Source organism: Malaclemys terrapin, chromosome 6 (genome assembly GCF_027887155.1).
Source record: "Malaclemys terrapin pileata isolate rMalTer1 chromosome 6, rMalTer1.hap1, whole genome shotgun sequence".
NCBI lineage: Eukaryota > Metazoa > Chordata > Testudines > Emydidae > Malaclemys > Malaclemys terrapin.
The window spans coordinates 3,655,233-3,677,813 of NC_071510.1; the positions used below are offsets into that span (position 1 = coordinate 3,655,233).

Sequence of the window (22,581 nt, forward strand, 5' to 3'; positions counted from 1 at the left end):
CAGCATTAAAAAAAATGAATGAGACACGCACTATCTCCAGCTCATTTTCTTGCAAATATTCTCAGTGCTCGGGACCAGGGTCAAACTTTAACTGCTGAAGAAGAATTGGCGGCTATGACATGGACATCCAGCAATCATCCCTCCATAATGCCAACTATAATTAGCTTCAGAGCTAAGGGTGAACCATTCAAGAAATATATGTTTGGTGATATTTTAAAGAAAGTCCCACCAGTTCACTGGGGGAAGTCACTTAAGCAATTGGATTCAGAGACTGATAAAGTGATAATCTCACATTTAACAGCAGTAGCTACTTCTGCCGGTGTAGAAAGAATATTTTCCTTTGGACTAATTCATTCCAAATTGAGAAATCGTTTGGGACCTGAAAAGGCAGGAAAGCTTGTTCTTCTCTTCCAGATTATGAACAAACAGGAAAATGAAGGTGAAGACAACTGAGTTAGCTGCAGAAGCCAATATTTTAAGTTTCTCATGTTGACCTAGCTGACAGTCTATTTAATTTTTGTTTTTGTTTTTTTAAATATCAAGAATACATAATAATGTTATGTTATTTAGTTAAATAAAACAATTTAAATGTCTGTCTGGTGACGCTCTCCTCCTAATACAGCATAGCAAGAAAATCCTCTAAATATTAATGATCAGCCTGTTGAATTGGAGATAGTTCACCTCCCAATGACCTCTCAAATATCTGCTTCAATTACCTTTGGTAAAGGAAATAACCAAACAATCATTCATTTTCTAATATAGCTGTAAAACTCATCTGAAAAGTTTTCAAAATAAATCACTCTGAAAATGTAGAGTGTGTACCTTCTAAAAATGAAACCTACATCTATCTCCGAGTTGTGAAGAATATATATTAAGGTTATAACAACCAACAAGAATGCACTTTTATGTAGAATTCCATGATTAAATCAAGTCTTCCTGACTAGTGATTTAAATCAAATCCACCCTGAGTGTAGACAAGCCCACTACAGTAGTATTTAACTTCAAGGGAAAGAGAAACTACACAAAAATGAGGAAGCTAGTTACACAGAAATTAAAAGGTACATTCGCAAGAGCAAAATGCCTGCAAGCTGCAAGGAAACCCCTAAATAAAAAATATAGTAAGGTGACCAAAAAAGTTCCATTATGGCTAAACAGAATAAAAGAGATTAGAGGCAAAAAGACATCCTTTAAAAATTGGAAATCAAATCCTACTGAGGAAAATAGAAATGAGCATAAAGTCTGGCAAATCAAGTGTGGAAGTATAATCAGGCAGGCCAAAAAAGATTTTGAAGAGCTACTAGCAAAAGATAAAATATTTTTTGCTGTTAGTTTTTGTAAGAACATCAGAAGCAAGAAGTCTGCCAAACAATCAATCAGTGAAGCCATTGGACGATCGAGGAGCTAAAGGAAGACAAGACCATTACAGAGAAGCTACATGAATTCTTTGCATCGGTCTTCACTGCAGAGGATGTGTGGGAGATTCCCACACTCGAGCTCTTCTTTGTAGGTGACCGATCTGAGGAGCTGTCCCAGATTGAGGTATCTACAGAGGTGGTTTTGGACCAAACTGAACAATTAAACACTAGTAAGTCACCAGGACCAGATGGTATCTACTCAATAGTTCTGAAGGAACTCAAATGTGAAACAGCAGAGCTACTAACTGTGGTACATAATCTATCACTTAAAACAGCGTCTGTACCAGATGGCTGGAGGATAACTAATGTGATGCCAATTTTTAAAAAGGGCTCCAGAAGTAATCCTGGCAATTACAAGCCAGTAAGCCTAACTTCAGTACCAGGCAAACTGGTTGAAACTATATTAAAGAGCAGAATTACCAGACACATAGATGAACACAATTTGTTAGGGAAGAGTCAACATGGCTTTTGTAAAGGGAAATCATGCCTCACTACTTTATTAGAATTTTTGAAGGGGTCATTGGACTTTCAGAAAGTCTTTGACAAGGCCCCTCACCAAAGACTCGTAAGCAAAGTAAACAGTCATGGATAAGAGGGACGGTCCTGTCATGGATCAGTAACTGGTTAAAAGACAGGAAACAAAGGAAAGGAATAAATGGCTAGTTTTCAGAATGGAGAGAGGTAAATAGTGGGATCCCCCAAGGGTCTGTACTGGGCCCAGTGCTATTCAACTTATTCACAAATTATCTGGAAAAAAGGCGTAAACAGGGAGGTGGCAAAATTTGCAGATACAAAGTTACTCAAGGTAGTTAGCAAGTCCAAATCAGACTGCAAATAGTTACAAAAGGTTCTCACAAACCTGGGTGACTGGGCAACAAAATGGCAGATGAAATTCAATGTTGATAAATGCAAAGTAATGCGTGTTGGAAAACATAATCCCAACTATACATACAAAATGATAGGGTCTAAATTAGTTGTTAGCACTAAGGAAGAGATCCTGGAGTCTTTGTAGATAGTTCTTTGAAAACATCTGCTCAATGTGCAGCCGCACTCAAAAAAGCTCATGGAATGTTAGGAACCATTAAGAAAGGGATAGTTAAGAAGACAGAAAATATCATAATGACAATATAAATCCATGGTATGCTAAACCTTGAATACTGTGAGCAGTTCTGGTCACCCCACCTCAAAAAAAGATATATCAGAATTGGAATAGGTACAGAGAAGGGCAACAAAAATTAAGGGTATGGAACAACTTCCATATGAGGAGAGATTAATAAGACTTTTCAGCATGGAAAAGAGATGACTAAGGGGTGGGGGGGAATACGATAGAGGTCTATAAAATCATGACTGGTGTAGAGAAAGTGTTATTTACCCCTTCACATAACACAAGAACCAGGGGTCACCCAATGAAATTAATAGGCAGCAGGTTTAAAAACAAACAAAAGGAAGTTCTACTTCACACAACGCACAGTCAAGCTTTGGAACTTGTTGCCAGGGGATATTGTGAAGGCCAAAACTGTAACTGGGTTAAAAAAAAAAAATTAGGTAAGTTCATTGAGGATAGGTCCATCTATGGCTATTAGCCAAAATGGTCAGGGATGAAACCCCATGCTCTGAGTGTTTTAAGCCTCTAGCTGCCAGATGCTGGGAGTGGATAATAGGGGATGGAGCAGTCACTAAATTGCCCTGTTCATTGCCTCTGAAGCATCTGGCATTGGCCACTGTCAGAAGACAGGACACTGAGCTAGAAGGACCACTGGTCTGACCCATTATGGCCATTCTTATGAAAATCCATTTTCTTCCAGGATCATAGATGGCAATTTATATATAGGCATACAAATATGGGGGAGAGAGCAAGCATGCCTGCACACATCCCAATACAAAATCTAGAAGATTTCCATTATAGGGAAAATAATCAAAGATTACGAGAAGTATGTGTGTACGTGCATGTAGAGGAAGTAAGGCATAAGAAGAATGGGGCACTCTATCTGTTCAGTAAACACTAACAAATCCAACACAAGTTAGAATTACTTTTGTTAACGTCTCTGTGGGCTCCCAAGCAGAGTGGAAATAAACTACAATGCAGAGCTCAAAGAATAAAGCCAGAGTTGAGCCAGTGGTCTCTCTACTGTAGTGGGTTATAAAGTACAAGAGTAAAGCAAACACTGCTGCTCTGAAGTGTACAATACATTTCTAGATATACTATGTGGTAGTTATTTAATTTAGGAGACAACTCGATTAGATGAGATAAAATGCCTCTAGTGTGTTCAATCTGATTAAAGTATTGGGACATACAAAAAAATTAGAAAAGTAACAGTCCTGCTATATAGAAGTGCGAATTCTGTAAGAACAGTTCCATTGAAAAGTTTATGATTATAATGAGCAAGTTATATATAGCCTTGTTGATTCCTTTTGCCATCAACCACCAAATCCTAAAGATCCTTAAATGGGGACAGGCATCTTTCCTCTTAAGGGCTAGGCATGATTCCCTCCAAAGCCAGTCAATGCCATCCCTCAACTGACCAGAGAAATTGCTGCACAGACACAAAGGCTTTCCCTCAGTGAGGGACAACAGTTTGAATTTAAGGGTACCATTCCCACATGGTAGATCATGGTGTTATTGCTAAGACCACATGGTTCACAATTTAAATACCACTTTAAACTTCACAATTCAACAGAACAAGAGATTTTACACATTACCTCTGGCCCAGCCAACAGCTACCATGATAAGCCAGGCATTTTTGTAGTGGCTGTTTGCATGTGCAACTCCAGCTGTTATTTTCCAAGTCCTAGTCACTTCTTTCATTCCTGCAATCATCAGTCGAAGAGGCAGAAAGGAAAAGCATCGGTAGACTATGTCATGTGGACAAAAAAATACAAGATACCTGAAATTTAGAAGAAAATTTCTACTTAAAATCTCTTGGCAACAAAGTTACTCTCCTAAAGCATCTTTTAAAAATAAATTTTGGAGTATCACTAAGATTTCTTTAATATTATCCCTATACGCCATATATCCTTTAGTGCTTTAGCTCCAAATTGAAAATTAGAATAGTCCCTTTTTAGAATTTACCTAATTAAATCTCTTTTTGGGTATTTATACTGCACCCATCACCTGATATTTGAGCACCTAAAATATAAGGTCATTACACAAAATATATTCCCAAAACACATCATAAATTGTTTATCAAGGTTTCCTTAAAGTACAATAGAATAAATTGAACCCATCCTTGAAATGGAACATTTCTTTAAGCTTATAGATCACCAAGATTCCTCTCTCAAGTTGCTATCCAGCTTGAATGTTGGTTTATTGTTTAAAAAAGTAAACTTTGTGTAAACATTTGAGCTTCTTTGGATTGTTAAAATAGTATTAGAGCAGAATGGGAATTCACTTATATTCTGACACAGGGCTCTCATACTGCCAGTGACACAAAATTATATAACTTTAGCAAGACTGCCATCCCTTGTTAAAGTCAATGCCAGTTGTGATTTAAAGCTATTTTCAAATACATTTCACTTCTTACAGTGAGCAGGGCTTTCAGCTTTTTGAACTTTCAGAATATGGGGCTAAGCAAACTGTTGTAGTTTTCTTTAAAGAAGAACACTGGTATGCAGTGTTCCAAAGTTAAGGATTCTACAGCCACGAGCTCCAATTTATCCGAAATGGGCTCTTTTATCCCACTTGCCATTTCCACCGCAAGTGGGCTGGACTTCAGGATGGTCCTTTGTAGTCTCATGTTTTAACAATTCAAGGACACTCATATGTTCAAACAATTTACTTTTTATAACAATACCAAAATTGTAACAAAAACCTTACATATTTTACTTTCATAGCCTTTTCATTTTTAGATTATACTACCATTTTTTTATTTAACTGGGTTTGCTTCACAGTCATAGGTCCAGTGCCTTAAACTGAGTGCACTATTATTGGGGACTCTATACTTAAATCAGTCTTTACAGTTTCATTGCTGCCCAAGATGGGAAATCACATACTGGATGTGAACTGCAGCCCCTTAGCCCAACCCTAGCCCCTTGGAAATCAGTACAGCTGCTCCAGCACAATTGGACAAGAAGCAGTTGGTGTGTGGAGCTCTATTTTGTCCCTACTCAGTTCTTCTGGGGAGCGAGTCTCTTGGCTAGGCCTTGAAAGGAGAAAGCACCCTCCTTGCAAAGCCTGAGATCTAGCAGGTCTTCCTATTTCTTGAGACCTGTGTGACTCTCTAGTACTATTAACTGTGACTATTCTGAAGACAAAACGCCACATGAAAGCTGTGCTCAGGACTTGCTGGCAGAGGAGATCTGGGTCTTTGCAGGAATTAAACCCATGTCCTTGAAATCCCAAGGGGGGAGAAAGAGAGGAACCAGTGATGGGGAAGTTGGAACTGTTGAAGCACATATTCAAAAATTTGGATCTGCCCCCCATAGTTTTCAATGCCTTCCTCCAGTGCAAGGGTAGATGCCCTCTCCCAAACAAGAGAATTGAAGTTCTGGATTCAATAATTATGACTGACTGTATGCAATCATTGAATATATCTGAATAGCAACATAGGCTTGAGGATACCTTAGCATAATCTAAACCTTTAAAAATGAGAAGTGAAAGGACTGAGTAAAATAATTTGTATGACTTCATCTGCACAATAACCCATTTCTTATGTGCAACAGATGTCACAAGTTGCATTACTGCATGATTACTGTTCAAATAAGAGCACATCTGCATCCACTTTTTTCTTTTGCACTGACTAGTGATCTGTTCTCTCCCCCCCCCCCCATATATGAAAGCAATTATTGAACTTAATTGTTCCATGGTATATGAGAAAAAGAGTGACCATGCATCAGTGCATGATAGTGTGGATGCAGATTGTATTGTGCAACTGCTATTTATTCTAGCCAATTAAACCTCTGGATAGTGAACACAAACTCTGGTGATTGGTAAATTGTAATCACATACTGGGGGTAAGAATCATAGAATATCAGTGTTAGAAGGGACCTCAGGAGATCATCTAGTCCAACCCCCTGCTCAAAGCAGGGCCAATCCCCAGACAGATTTTTGCCCCATATCCCTACATGGCCCCCTCAAGGATTGAGCTCACAATCCTGGGTTTAGCAGGCCAATGCTCAAACCACTGAGCTAAGAGTTCGATCCAGCGCTAAGGCTTTTTTACCCTGAAGCGTTCTGCAAGAGGCTGCAACTCTGCATGCCAATATGGTCAGTCATGCAAAATAAAAATCACAACTGAACTGAAATACTGAAGTTAAGAATGTTAAATGGTTAGTGAACAACTGAAAAACAAGGAGTTCTGCTCAGATTAGTCTTCAGTTTCACAAAATGGTTATCTTTTTAAAATCAAATGAATAATTCAGTGACACTTGATCTGCATGTACGGCTGTATATTTAAGAATTTGTTCATGAATAAGTCAAGCACTACCTATTGCAAGTGTTATAGATATTTTTAATCCATTTTATAAAATTCATGGTTGCCTCCATCCAGCTCAAGGGAACATGTAATATTTTGTTTCACTATGTGATTGGTGTAATAATTACAAACAACTACATATGCAAAGTATTTGTGGCTGACTATTGAATTGCTAACATTTACTTTCACAGCATTCTCCCAGGCTAGTGGTTCCTTCATACAAATGCTACTGCAGTGTGACAATAGCTACACTGGACAAAATTAATTCTTGTGTAAGCAGGTGTTGCAGTAGGAGAGTCTCACTTCCCTACTCCAAGGGATTAATTTGCCTTAATATTTTTGTACTACTCACCCTACTTAATAATTCACTTATTAATGGAAGTCATTAAAAAGCCCATAGATTGTGGGGAAATTCAAGTGGATTTTACCAGTTTTAGGTGTTTTGGGTTGGTGCTGTAATTATGAAGCATAGTATGTTTTTGCAATATCAAAAACAGAATAAAATAGTTTACTGAAAAACTAGACCATCCACAGCATTCTGTTGAACAATGGCAGAATCATCCACCGTTCTCAGTTTGTTGTTATTTTCTACTATCCTCCAAACACTATTATTTTATGCAACTTCCAACAGCTACCAGTAGGTGTTGCTATTCCACATAATGTTTTAAAATGTTATTGTTTTTTCTATCTGGTAATTCAGCATCTAAGTGTCACATTACTAGTTAATATATTAGGGTATGAATTCTGCTTTATTTTACTTTAAGACCAAATAGGAATCATATGATAAGTCAATGTAAAGTTCTAGTAGTGAGCAAGAATGACCGGTTTTTTACATAATGTTTGCACTGGGTCATGAGCAATACACACCATTTTCACTTAAGTCTGATTTAAAAATACATTTGGTTTATATACTGTTGTCTTTGCTCTTTCACATCTTTTGGTAGATTGTCAAAACAGGCTCCAACGAGAAACAGCTGAGTTTGAATTAATATGCAAACTAGGTACCATTAACTTGGGTTTGAATAGAGACAGAGTGGCTGGGTCATTACACATACTGAAGCTATTTACCCATGTTAAGTATCCTCACCCCTTCTTGTCAACTGTCTAAAATGGGCCATCTTGATTATCACTACAAAAGTTTTTTTTCCTCCTGCTGATAATGCATCATCTTAATTAATTAACCTCTTACATTTGGTATGGCTACTTCCACCTTTTCATGTTCTCTGTATGTATATATATTTCTTACTATATGTTCCATTCTATGCATCTGATGAAGTGGGCTGTAGCCCACGAAAGCTTATGCTCAAATAAATTTGTTAGTCTCTAAGGTGCCACAAGTACTCCTGTTCTTTTTGCAGATACAGACTAACACGGCTGCTACTCTGAAACCTAACATTAAAAAAGTCACTTGTGAAAACAGTATACCTATTCCAGTTACATGTAACACTCAAGATTACAGAATATATATTTCTCTTTTCTCCCCAGTTTGCATACCATTTTACTGTTTTCCCTGGATGCACCCAAACAGGACTCTGTCCTTTGCGCATCTCATTCAGCAAGAGTACAAATGTTTTAAAATAAAAATGTGCTTTTATAACAGGCTGCAATTATAAAGCCAGTAGGAGGACTGAGGGGACACATAGTACCTGATACTATTTAGTCTTTTATAATTGACTAGATTTCAAGGAGACTGTGTCCTTAAAGAAATCAATAATTAACTTTCTTGTAATCGGTTTCTAAAAGTAAATTCTAAATAGGGATTTGTAAGTTTGAAGTTTTGTTCAGAAAATATATTTTAAAGCAAATTAAACCAACAACTATTACAAGACTACATTCAGAAAGTAGCTTTCATCTCTTCCACCTGAGTATGTCAATGAACAAACTCATCTCATTTAACAAAACAAGAGTATAAAATAGAATCGTAGGACTGGAAGGGACCTCAAGAGGCACTTCCGTCAGCTCCTTGAGTATTCTAGGATGTATTTCATCAGGTTCTGGTGACTTGAAGACATCTAATTTATCTAAGTAATTTTTAACTTGTTCTTTCCCTATTTTAGCCTCTGATCCTACCTCATTTTCACTGGCATTCATTATGTTAGACCTCCAATCGCTAACCAATCTTTTTGGTGAAAGCAAACAAAAAAGTCATTTAGCACGTCTGCCATTTCCACATTTTCTGTTATTGTTTCCCTTCTCATTGAGTAATGGGCCTGCCCTGTCCTTGGTCTTCCTCTTGCTTTTAAATGTATTTGTACAATATTTTCTTGTGATCCTTTATGTCTCTAGCTAGTTTAATCTCGTTTTGCACCTTGGGCTTTCTAATTTTGTCCCTACATACTTGTGTTATTTGTTTATATTCATACTTTGTAATTTGACCTTGTTTCCACTTTTTGTTGTACTCTTTTTTTGAGTTTCAGATCATTGAAGATCTCCTGGTTAAGCCAGGGTGGTCTCTTGCCATACTTCCTATCTTTCCTATGCAGTGGGATAGTTTGCTCTTGTGCCCTTAATGTCTCTCTGAAAAATGGCCAACTCTCTTCAACTGTTTTTCCCCTTGGACTTGCTTCCCAAGCAGTCTTAACTACCAACTCCCAGAGCACTCGATTCTCACTTTACTCCATTTCTCACTTACTTCCTCCACTCTATCTATTCTATCTATCTACGATGACTGCTACTATTAGTAGGCTATACTTGTTCTTCTTAAACTAAGTTTCAAAGGAACTAGGCTAAGCTCGGTTTCCCCAAGTTTTATTCTTAGTTTATTGGGTTTTGATTTAAGTTTAACTTAGTCAAGTAAACCCTAGTCAGCTCTGAACCACAAGGCTGTCCTGTGTCTCTTGCCACAGGAAAGGGTGTGAGTATATTAACCAAAGCTTTGTTGCAAATAATACTATATTATCATATGTATCTTTTGAATAGCGGTAATGCAATTGTAACTTTGTAACTCTGGTTATTTTACCATTTACTTACTATTATTAATTTTAATAAAAAGTCTTTAAGGCTATATCTGTCTCCTGTCATACCCCTGAGGGTCCTTCGTAAATTCTGCGAAGTGTGATTCAGGACAAAAACTTTTATCTTCTGATCAAACAAATTGGCGGGCCTAAAACCCATACTAATTCATATTGATAATTATTAATATTATTATTAAAACCAAATTAAATTAAATTAATTGATTCAATTCCCATATTATCCAAATTAATATTATCAGTACACCCTAAATCAGGCTACACAGAGAATGAAAGATAATCTTGCTCCTTCAAGAGAGTCAAGCTGCTTCCATTAATTCCAATCAGCATTAACTCTGAAGCCTCTCTGACTGAATCCACACCAGGGGTTTTGTATCTAGAGAGGTTTTTTGCTAGTTACCCCATTGGTGGAGCTGTAGCAGCTGCATAAGCACTTTATATAAGTGTGCACACAGTACGAGTTTACTAATACAAAAAACAAAGGTACTTATTTTATACTCTTGTGCATGCTTACCAGACTGAAGATGCCAGGAAGATATTAGTGCTGTTTGCAAGGAACCCTACAGGAGGCTCTGCAAGCATCAAGGAAGACAGAACAGACCCACCAAAGCAGTAAAGCATAGCACTAAACCAACATGCAATCGGGCTCTGGCGTGACACCTCCACTGCTCCTGAAATAAAGCAAAGTAAAAAGGCATCATGTAAATGACATTTGTCCAAGACAAGTAAGACTGTATCAAACATACCAAATTTTAAAACTTTTTAAAATGTCAATAACATCCAAATAGTTTAGACACAGGCTTGGTTTGTTTGATAAGATTACACATCATTGAAGATAAGCACTGAATATCAGGTAATATTATAAACGATGATGCAAAATTCTACACATCAATCCCCTCACAAAGGCAAACATGTTCAGGAAAGATCAGGGAAAAAAAAACACCTATGCATGAGAACTTGATTGCCAAAATATTGCTATGAAACCTACTAGCAATAACAAACCTCTAGACTGTACTCAACGATGCCTTTCATAAGACAACCCCAAAACACTTTACAATGGGTAGTATTTTCACAGTGCAAATGAAACACAGAAAGTTGAGTGACCCACAGTAACATTTTACTGACCTAGTACATCAAGTCTTGTGATCCATCTAGCCTGATATCTAGTCTTTCAGTGGCTAGTACCAGATGTTTCAGGGAAAGGTGAAAGAAAAGTTATCCCTTAAAAGTATTTATACTATTTAATATTACTGTGGATGTTACTATTCATATAAATAGCTAATCCTTGGCTTCAAAAGTATATTGAATCCACAAGTTCCATAGGTTAATTAGATGTTGCATAAAAGGGGTTTAGTCATCAGTTTAAAATCTTTCAAAGCTTTTTGTGTGTCCCCTTATTCTATTATAATGGATAAAAATGACTGCCCTTTTATACATCATTTATTCTTTTATATCTGATGTCCTCACATTAATCTCCTCAATGAACTATATACTTTTTAAAAACTCTGAGAAACCTTGCAATGCCTTTAATCCAGGGGTTCTCAAACTGGGCATCGTGACCCCTTAAAGGGTCGCAAGGTTATTATGTGGGGGGGGGGGTCGCAAGCTGTCAGGCTCCACACCAGCATTCATAATAGTGTTTTTATTTTTATATAAAAAGTGTTTTTAATTTATTGGGGGGGAGGTCACACTTAGAGGCTTGCTGTGTGAAAGGGGTCACCAATACAAAAGTTTGAGAACCACTGCTCTAATCATTGTCATTCTCTCCTCTTCCCCCCAGACCCTTTTTATTTCTAATGTATCTAGAGCTGGCCAAATTTTCCAAAGTTAAAATTTGAAATGTCATCAAAATGTGACTGTTTTGCATTTTCAACCAGTTCCAATTATATACTTTTTAAACGAGGTGACCAGAATCGAACAATACACACCAGTAATTTATAGAATTGGATCCGAATATTTTCAATATATACTATACTCACTTCTTAATACAACCTAACATTGCCTGGTTTTCTGTCTCCTCCTGAGCATGGAGCAGATGTTTTCACTGAACTATCCACAATGACAAAGATCTTTGTTCCCGAGTAGCTAGAGTTCATTTAGAACTTATTACTGAGATTAGTTCAAATTATTACTTTCAACATGCACCACTCTGCACTTAACTACACTGAATATCATCTGGCATCATGTCACCAAATTGCCTAGGTAAGATAGGCCATTCATTAATTCCTCCTTGAATTCTTGTCACGACTAAGCTAAATAACGTTATGCCTCCTTTTATGCTGACCTAGATTGGATTTACGAGCAGCTTCAATGGAAACAAAATTAAATTTAATGTGCCCTCTTGCCAGGTCAAACATAAAAAGGCCTGATACGTCTTCAAACTTCACAGCAGCCAGACATAATAGTTTAATCCAGACAGCATAAAAGCAATTAGGAACCTCTTATGAAGGCTGCAAACATTTCTTTAGTGGCTAAAATGACATCTGCAAGCAAATCTAACATTCCTGCACAACATGGTCTACTAAAGGGAGATACCATAACCAACATGGTTGCCCTTCACAGATATAGTTCACTGTCATAATTTGAAGCCATGAGCAGCATTCTTTCTGCCCCCTGAAGACAATGGGTGTGTGCCAAGGCAAAAGAGTTACCCAGTACCAAAGTGCAGGGCAGATCCTGAAGCATCAAGGATGCCTACTGAAACAAGACACTAAAGCACATTATTTTATCAGAGTATCAACACCTGAGCTAGACTCCCAACCTCTTCTCCAGAAGCTGAAATATTCAGGGATCAGTAATCTGGTAACATCAACATTTTAATGACTGCATACCATCATTTCCATCTCCTAATACTTCCCAAACTGCTGAAGTAATGGAGTTTTTCTTACAGATCTTGGAATGCCTGACATCTGAGTGGTGCAGGATTCCTAATAAAGGAATCCTTAATCTACTGAAATTTAGTTCTCGTGATCCCACCTCAAAAAAGATACAGTATATTATAATTGGAGAAAGTACAGAGAAGGGTATCAAATGATTAAGGGTATGGAACAGCTTCCATAGGAGAAGAGATTAATAAAACAGATTTTTTCAGCTCGGAAGAGTGGTGGCTAAGGGGAGATTTTATAGACCTCTATCATATCATGAATGGTGTGGAGAAAGTAAATAAGGAAGTATTATTTACTCCTTCACATAACACAAGAACCAGAAGTCACCCAATGAAATTAATAGGTAGCAGGTTTATAACAAACAAAAGGAAACATCTTCACACAACAGTCACCTTGTGGAACTCGTTGCAGGGGATGTTGTGAAGGCCAAAACTATAACGGGGTTCAAAAAAGAATAAGTTCATGGAGGATAGATCCATCAATGGGTATTAGCCAAGTTGGCAGGGCTGCAACCCCATGCTCTGGGTGTCCCTAGATTCTGACTGCAGAATCTGGGAGTGGACGACATCAACAATTGCTTGTTCTGTTCATTCCCTCTGATGCACCTGGCATTGGCCACTGTCAGAAGACAGGATACTGAGCTAGATGGACCATTGGTCTGATCCAGTATGGTTGTTCTTCTGTTCTTAAAATCTGCCACTTCCAAAGTATAAAACAGCATCTGAAACCTATTTTGCTCCCATAAGCCCCACTAAATTCACACCCTCTAGCTCAAGTAAACCCTAGAAAGCATTCACCAATCTCCACCCATCCTCACAAACACACAGCTAGTGTCTGGCAAGTTTACACACACATAATTGACACCAAATCACTCTTCCCAACCAGCTGTCTGCCTGCAGCCTATACAGATGCACAACGGGTGACAGACCACCAGCTAGCTATATCACTTTCAAGACAGCATAAACTGCAATGAGAAACTGACAGAGATGCACTTTTAGTTGCTGATCCTACAGACATCCCAAAGCAAGATAGCAGCAGGGAGAGGGAGAAACAGAATGCAAAGTGGAAAAGAAAAAGGTTGCAGAGAAGAAAAAACACATGCTAAGACAAAGCAGAAATATCAGTCACAGTGGTAGGTGTTCACACTTTATCAGATCACTTTCATTGTTGAACGCAATCTACCATCCAATAGTTTGTTCAGAACTGCAATCTAACCTAAAAGTACATTTGGGATAAAGGAGGCCTGGAGAGGGAAAAAGGATAGCTACATTCATCAGAAAAAGAAGCAGTGATGGAATCCTCTCCACCCTACTACATAATTTTGTACTTTTGAAGCTGTTTACTCCCAAACTTTCCTAAAACCCTGAGGGAAACAAAGCTTAATTTGTATAGGGGACTACAGAACAGTCTATCTGAACTAGTATTTCTGGTACTGTTAGAATTCATTGCATGCACTAGACTTTTCTGACCACTATTATTTCTAAGACAGTAGTAAGTAGAACAAGGTCTTTCTGAAGACTGCTATACTTACGCTATGTCCTGCCCCTAGAAAACATCCACCACTTAAATCTGTGGTCAGAGTTTTGGAATACTTGCTTTAAACATTGATATTGCCATATCATAAATTCATATGTTTCTCCTTAAAAATAGAGCTCATTTGGTATGAGCTCATACCCACAGCAGATCTATGCATTACCACAAGAGATTTGGCTGATAGAAACATTTGTTTATTGACATCAGATTTACTCTTATTGCTTGTATTTTTGCTTTGTAATCGCTTTGCTTAGTTTTGTATTTAAAAATAGCCTTAAATGTATATCAGCCTTGTATATAGCCCTGGCTGGGATGATTTAGTTGGTGTTGGTCCTGCTTTGAGCAGGGGATTGGACGAGATGACCTCCTGAGGTCTCTTCCAATACTAATATTCTATGATCAGCAGACAGTGTTAAACTCTTGATTATTAGTCCCAGATTATGAAACAATAAATTCCTCTGATTACTACAGCTGAGTGTGAGATGGTTCTCAAGTCAATATTCCAGTTCTGACAGCTAGACTCTGTATCATAATGGCAGCCAGCCTAAGGACAGTAGTTTGGTAAATACTCAAGATGTGGATACTGGGCTTAAGGGAAATTCTTGATATTGCAGGCATGTAACTAACAGGGGAAAAGATGAAGGCAGCTTTGATTAACAGGATCAATAAGTATATGGAGATAAGCACCCTGCATACCTATGTATGTGATAAAATAACTTTTTGATTGCTAGAAAGACTGATGGATTTTTATCAATTCTACTTTGAAGCATTCCTAGCTCACACCTTGGTTTAGTCACATTAGCCCTAAAAGGACAAAAACAATCACTCTCATCCAGCACCATTTTTATAATCAAGTTAAGGGCATTCATGCACTGCACTCTCGCAGACTGAAATGTTGGGACTACTGCCTCCTATTACATACTAAGGTATTCTCTCCCCCTTTCCTAGTTTGTAGAGAAGGGAGGCAAAAATTTAATCCCATCCTCAGATCCTGGAATCTTCCTTATAGAGATGCATGACCATTCATGGAGAAAGTTTTAAAATTGCTTTCCCTACAATTATATGGACTTAATTTGTCTGCAGGGATATGGGAGATTGACATTGTGTTCTGACATTTTTCACGGGGTGATTCAACTTAAATGTGTATCTGACTACCAGGGAATAGGAGGGAGAGAAGAGGAAGAGAGTATATCTTGGGGATGGGGGAGGAGACTAATCTCACGCTCAACAAGTCTCAGATGGTCAGGATTCAAAGGTACTTTCAAGTTACTATTCAAAATATTGCTTTGTTGAACTGGACAGATGAATATGGGCTATAACATCTCAGTAATCTCTTCATAGAAATATGGTTATAATATGAATATGACATAACTAAAATGTACTTTATGCAAGATGACTCGGTAAGATATCATTGGAAAGGCTATTATTTATTGAACATGAATAACCAATTGGTATGCATGTATCATTTCTGTATTTAAAGTCTGGAATATTGACTATAACAATTAAAACTGTGTACACTTGGGGGAATGGTCACCAGACAGTAAGCAATCAGACTTAATGGGCCATTAGAAAAAGACCATGAGTCTGAAGATGTGGATCTCCCATCTGCCTGCAGTTCCTTCCTGTGGACATTGCAAATAAACCTGGTTTCATAGTTGCTTTGACACTGCAAGGTCAGGTGATAAGATCACCTGATCCAAAATACCACCTTGAACACTGCTGGTACTTTTCCTCTGTAGGGGAATGGGGATCAAACAAAGGTTTCCCACCTTAAGTAGATCCTTTTTAAGGCTGGCGAGGGGGTTATCTAGACTCTCCTCCATTGCCTACCCAAGAAGGACTGCTGAAAGAACCTGAAGGGACATAGGAACCAACCTGAGGGGAAAGGCAGGGATGAGTCCAGACTGAGAAAGGGGTCTGCTCTATAAGAAATAACTGGAACTCCAAGCTACAGAATCTCTGCAACTTGCCTAAAACTACATTTAGGGTGAGAAATTACTTCTTAAATCCAGTCTTTTTAAGATCTTAAGCTTAGTATGCATTTTTCTTTTATTTGCTCAGTAATCTGCTTTGTTCTGTTTGCCGTCCCTTATAATCACTTAAAATCTGCCTTTTATAGTTAATACATTTGTTTTATTATTAAACCCAGTTTGTGCAATTTCTAACGGGGGGCAAGAAATTGTGCATCTCTCTCTTAACATTGAGGGAGAGGGCGAATTTTTATGAGCACGTGCTGTGCAAATCTTTCTATACAGCGCAAGACAGTATTATTTGGCGTTTATCTCCCAAAAGGGGTGTGCAAGAGAGTGCTAGGCGAATCCTCTCACAGAGGTGACTTCAGTCTGTGTCTGCAGCTGCATGTGGCCCTACCTGTGTGTGTGCTACAAGAGGCCGGAGAGCCTAATTCAGCAAAACAGGGAGAGGGAATCCAGGTTGGTGGAGCAGGAGGGGCTCAGTGAAACCCCAGTACATCAGGTGTCCTCCCAGGAGGAGGGGGGGGGGGGGACCAACCCATCCCAATTACCATAACTTCCTTCCACATTTTACCTTTTTAAGTCAGTCTACAATTTCCATTGCAGCTTCTAAATATTTTTGAATTAAAATCAAGTTTTGTTTTTTCCCCTCCTCCTCTTATAAGCCCTAACTTACATTTGGTAAAGTAAAGTGAAAGTGTCCCTAGATATGTACAAACAAGAAAGCAAGCAATATTAAATTTAATCTCTGCTCTAAGCATAGGAAAACGAATAGTTGCCAAAGGGAGAGAGAAGAGTTATACTAAGAGAAAGGTACATTTCCAGCCCACAGATTACAAGCAAATGAAATTCAAAAGATAAAGATGCCCTCTAATTATCCTTTTAAAACTACCCTTGAACCATGAGAAGACACCTATTGACAAAAAAAATGCACAAGTGGATCAAAGGCAACACAGTCCTTACTTTATTCACTTAATTGGAATAGTCACAAAAGGCTGCATTTCTAATCATAGATACAAGCAAATATCCAGTAAAGTTAGCTATTATATCTGAACTCCAGCACAAAAGCCAAGTTTACAAAACAGACACCAACTATTATCTTGGAGTTTCAAATTTAAACATAAAATACAGACTGTAAAGATTTAATATGTATTGCATGATTTGTTTTACAATACTGCAATAATTATTAGTGTTCAAAATCAGAGGATATCTGTTCAGCTTGAATTCTATCATCACTGGTTTGGGCATTAAAGTTGCAGTTAATTAAGTTTAATTGTAATTGACAAGGTTAACAAAGGAGATAATGATTTGGGTGAACTATCAGGTTCGCTTAATGACACAGGTGAAGTGTATAAAACTGTCATTAGATCCAGATCCCATATAATAAAAAGAGGATACACCATACAGGAGGGGAAGACATGCAGAATACGGGGTAGTTTTGGTTTTTTAAATATTTATTTGGATTTCTACTATAATAAAAGGGGCACCTATCCAGAGCTCTGCCCCCTCCCCGCCACATACATTACAAAACCAGAAATAAATTGAACAGCAGCTTACCTGTCTGCCAGCCACCAGGACTAACCCCCCAACAAAACAATTGCCCTCCCCCTGCATTAAAAGGTATAAATTGATTAAACTTGCAGCATGCCCTTCACACCAGAACACATGGCTATTTAAGATTGAGGAAAGGAACTTATTACAGAGCTGAGGGACCCTCACAGAGAATACACTACCATCTCTTTTAACCATGCTCCACCTCTTAAATTAAGGAGGATCCACCTAGCACACCTCTACTAATCACAACTGTGGCAATAAGGCACAAGGCGAGAGGCAGTATCTCAAGCTATTTAGGGCTTTATAGATCAAACATAACATTTAAAATTCAATCAGGAAACCAAAAGGTAGCCCATGTAAATCACTGAGTACAGGTATCATGTACTGCAACTGGGAAGTACCATTTAATAGGCAGACTACTGCATTCTGCACTTGCCTTAGTTTCTGGACAGATTAAAGTTACAGCCCCGTGCAGAATGTATTGTATTTATCCAGTCTTTGAGTGACAAAGGTATGTATCACAATAACAGTTCACATCCAAAAAACCTGAGAGTTTTCCAGCCAGGTGCAGACACTAAAGAAGCATTCCTGGACACTGCTGCCATATGATCATTTAACAGTACCTGGGGATGCAGTAACACACCACTTCACAAGTGACAGGCACACCTCTCAAACATAAGGTGTAGAAATAATCCTTTCAATATCTTCCAATAGCTTCCTCCAACCTACCAACATCACAGCCACCACAGTTATTAAATCACTTGTAAAAAGAACAGGAGTACTTGGGGCACCTTAGAGACTAACAAATGTATTTGAGCATAAGTGATAATCGACATGACCCATAGGTGTGAGGATACTTAACATGGGCAAAGATTCAATTAGTGTAATGATCCAACCATTCCCAGTCTGTTTAAACCTAAGTTAATTGTATCTAATTTGCATATTAATTCAAGTTCAGCAGTCTCTCTTTGGAGTCTGTTTTTGAATTTTTTTTTTGTTGCAAAATTGCCACCTATGGCAGAGAGGCATTGCTAGCACATGATGGCATATATCACATTGGCAGATGTGCAGGTGAACGAGCCCCTGATGGCATGGTTGATGTGATTAGGACCTATGATGGTGTCACTTGAATAGATACGTGGCCAGAGTTGGCATCGGGCTTTGTTGCAAGGATAGGTTCCTGGGTTTGTATGGTGTGTGGTTGCTGGTGAGTATTTGCTTTAGGTTGGGAGGCTGTCTGTAAGCGAGGATTGGCCTGTCTCCCAAGATCTGCCATATACATTGGCCAAACCGGACAGTATCTACCCAAAAGAATAAATGGACACAAATCTGACATCAGGAATCATAACATTCAAAAACCAGTGGGAGAACACTTCAACCTCTCTAACCACTCAGTGACAGACTTGAAGGTGGCAATTTTACAACAACAAAAAACTTCAAAAACAGACTCCAAGTTCAGCAGTCTCTCTTTGAATTAATATGCAAATTAGATACAATTAACTTAGGTTTAAACAGAGACTGGGAATGGTTGGGTCATTACACTAATTGTATCTATTTCCCCATGATAAGTATCCTCACACCTTCTATGGGTCATGTCGATTATCACTTCAAAAGTTTTTTTTCTTCTTCTGCTGATGATAGCTCATCTCAATTGATTGGCCTCTTACAGTTGGTCTGGCTACTCCCACCTTTTCACGTTCTCTGTATGTATAAATATCTTCTGTGTGTTCCATTCTATGCATCCGATGAAGTGGGCTGTAGCCCACGAAAGCTTATGCTCAAATAAATTTGTTAGTCTCTAAGGTGCCACAAGTACTCCTGTTCTTTTTGCAGATACAGAATAACACGGCTGCTACTCTGAAATAAATTACTTGTGTGCGCGCATGTCACGGAGTCACCAGGGTGATGCTCTGGAACTACTCCGTATGAAGCCAGTTGGGACTCTCGGGGAGCCTCCTCTCTCTGAGCATACTGTCGCCAGGGCAAGAAGCTTACACAGCTTCGACCTTCCTGGATCTGACCTCGGAGCATTCAGCATCCCCTTCCACACCATGCGCCTCCCACAGTGAGTCCACCTGGGCGGGACTCCTGGGGAAGCCAGAGGGCCCTGCACCCCAACTCCGCAGTCAGATGTGACTATCAGCCAGCCAGTAAAACAGAAGGTTTATTAGTTGACAGGAACACAGTGTCAGACAGAACTTGTTGGCTGAAAGTCACTGATTTCTGTGCTTAGTCCATCTTGGGGGAAGGAGAGCGCAGAACCAGGCCCCTAGCCCTCCCCCTGTGCCCCAAGCCAGCCAAGACTGACTTGCTTCCAGCTGCCTGGCCCCTGCCCTGCCCGTTGCTCCTCCTCCAGCCTTTGTCTCGCTTCCCTGGCCAAGAGTCACCTGGTCGCATCCCCCTCCTGGGTCTCAGGTTACAAAGAGACCGCCACAGCATCCGTGCAGGCAGTTGGGGCAGCCCCCGCTGAAGTCACGCACCCTTATTCCCACCACCTAGACATTGGTGCAATACACAGGGAAACTGAGACACACAGCATTCCTGCAAAACAGTAAGACTCACATACAACATAACAAGGGAAAATCCATACTATGTCACATCTCTCCCCCCTTCGAGACCGAACTGAGCAGGGTCACTTTAGCCAGTGACCTGGGGAAGTTCAGGCCTCCCTCTCTGGGACAAAGCATCAGCTATAACATTTGCACTCCCCTTAACATGGACCACCTCCATCTCATAATCCTGGAAGGCCAGACTCTACCTCAGGAGCTTGGCATTGGCCCCTCATCTGGTGCAGCCACAGCAAGGCGAGTGGTCCGGACACACCGTGAAGCGCCACCTAAATAGATCCAGCTGCAGCCTTTTAAGAATCCACTCCATGGTCAGGCATTTCTTTTCTATGGCTTCATAGCTCTGCTCCCGGGGCAGCAGGTTCCTGCTCAGGTACATGATGGGGTTTCTCTCCCTCTTTGCATTGGCCTGTCTCAGCACCGCGCCCAGCCCTGTGTCTGGGGCATCGGTGAACACCATAAAGGGCTTGTCAAAGTCTGGTTTTCCCAGCTCCAGGCCCTTGACCAGATCCTCCTTCAGCATGCAGAGAGCCTTCTGGCACTGCCCAGTCCAGACCAGCTTGTCTGGCTTAGCCTTCTTGCATAGATGGGAGCAGACACAGAGCTAAAATGTGCATCCTAATAAAGGCCTGGGCCTATTTCTTAGTCTGGGGAGCAGGCCAGTCCCCACCTTGGCCAGCTCTGGCTTTAGGCAGCCGCTCCCCACTTTGTGGCCCAGGTTCAACACCTCTGCTAACTCCACCATGCATGTCCCAGTTTTTACAGTCAGCCCTGCATCCTGGAGGTGACTCAGCTCCCTCTTCACCTGGGACACATGGTCCTCCCAGATCTGGCTAATGGCATAAATATCATCAATGTACGTTAGGGTAAAATTCTCCATCCCCCTCAGTAACTGATCCACCTGGTGCTGGTAGGTGACCAGCATCTCCTTGAACCTGAAAGGTAGGACCAGGGACTTGTACAGCTCCAAAGGCATGACAAAAGCTGGTTTCAACCTGGCATTTGGATCCAAAGGCACCTGCCAGTAGCCATTGGTGACATCCCTGGTCATGGGGTACCAAGTCCCCTCCAACTTGTCTAGGATCTCATCAGGCCTAGGCGTGAGCAGGCATCAGACATGGTGATGGCACTGAGCTTCCGATAGGCCACACAGAATCAGATCAACCCATTTTTCCTCGGTTGAGGCCCTCAGGGCTGGTGGATGACTGGATCACCCCTAACGCCAGCATGTTTCTGACCTCTCCCTCCAGGGCCTGGGCTGTGTTCCTAGTTACCATACTCTGAATGGGGCACACCTGATGGGAAGGCCAGCTCCCATCTCCACCCACTGGACAGCTCCAACTCTAAGTGAACCCAGGCCAGTTGGAAAACAGCTGTTAGTAGTAATGCAGTATCTTTCTGATCTCTGCCTGCAGGGCAGGGGTTAGCTGGTCAGAGAGGGGAATTGATTCCAGCAAGGGGCCGGCTCTTCCCCCTTCTTCCATTGACCACACACGGCCAGTACCAGCCTCTCCGTCACAGTACAGTTCTATCATGTTGACCTGGTACCCTCGGTGGCTGAGCCTGATTGGGCAGTTCTAGCAAAGTACGTCAACCTACGGCCACCACAGTTATTAAATCACTTGTGTGCGCACACACTTGCTCCTTGTGTCAGCGCTGCACATCCTCACCAGGACCGCTTGTATTGATTATATTGTCAGTGTGGGGCACTGTGGAATGGCTCCTGAAGGCCAGTAACAGTCAATGTAAGCAGCGCAGTGTCTACATTGACATTGCATCAACCTACTTACATCAACCATGACTCTTTGCCACTTGGCTAGCTGGTGTCACTAAATTGGCATAGTGAGGCACTTACTTTGGTGGGAGTCAAATTTAAGTGAAGACACTTGTAAGCTGCCTTGTGTTCACTTAGCTATACATCAACCTAACCGTGTAGTGCAGACTAGGCCTAAGGATGCCTCCTATTTAGTCTCCTCCTCACCCACAGTAGCGGTCTCTAGTAGAGGTAGATAAGCTGACTGCTTCTTCCTTGTTTCCACCTGCTTTTTCATACTTTCTGGCTCTTCTTAGCAATCTTTGATGACAGCAAAGCAGCTGGAAACTAAATATCAAAAGCCAGCAGAGATCAAAGTTCGGGAATCGCTGCACTAAGCAATAAAAAGTTAGTTTAAGTATCACAAACAAATCAAAACTATAAGGTAGCCTAGCAAAGATTATGCTAGGCATCATTAGAAATCTCTGGGCTCTAAACACTGGGGTTTTGCAATTCAATCA

At 40.0% G+C, this 22,581-nt stretch overlaps 1 protein-coding gene across 1 annotated transcript in view; it reads right to left on the minus strand.

The window, feature by feature from the left end:
• TMEM38B (transmembrane protein 38B) overlaps positions 1–22,581 on the minus strand; it is a 40,545-nt gene that overhangs the window by 12,055 nt on the left and 5,909 nt on the right. Inside the window, exons 2-3 of the mRNA XM_054031773.1 lie at positions 10,310–10,466; positions 4,116–4,300 (exon numbers count right to left, since the gene is read on the minus strand). Coding sequence (XP_053887748.1) covers positions 4,116–4,300; positions 10,310–10,466 — 342 coding nt within the window. The remainder of the gene's footprint in view (positions 1–4,115; positions 4,301–10,309; positions 10,467–22,581) is intronic.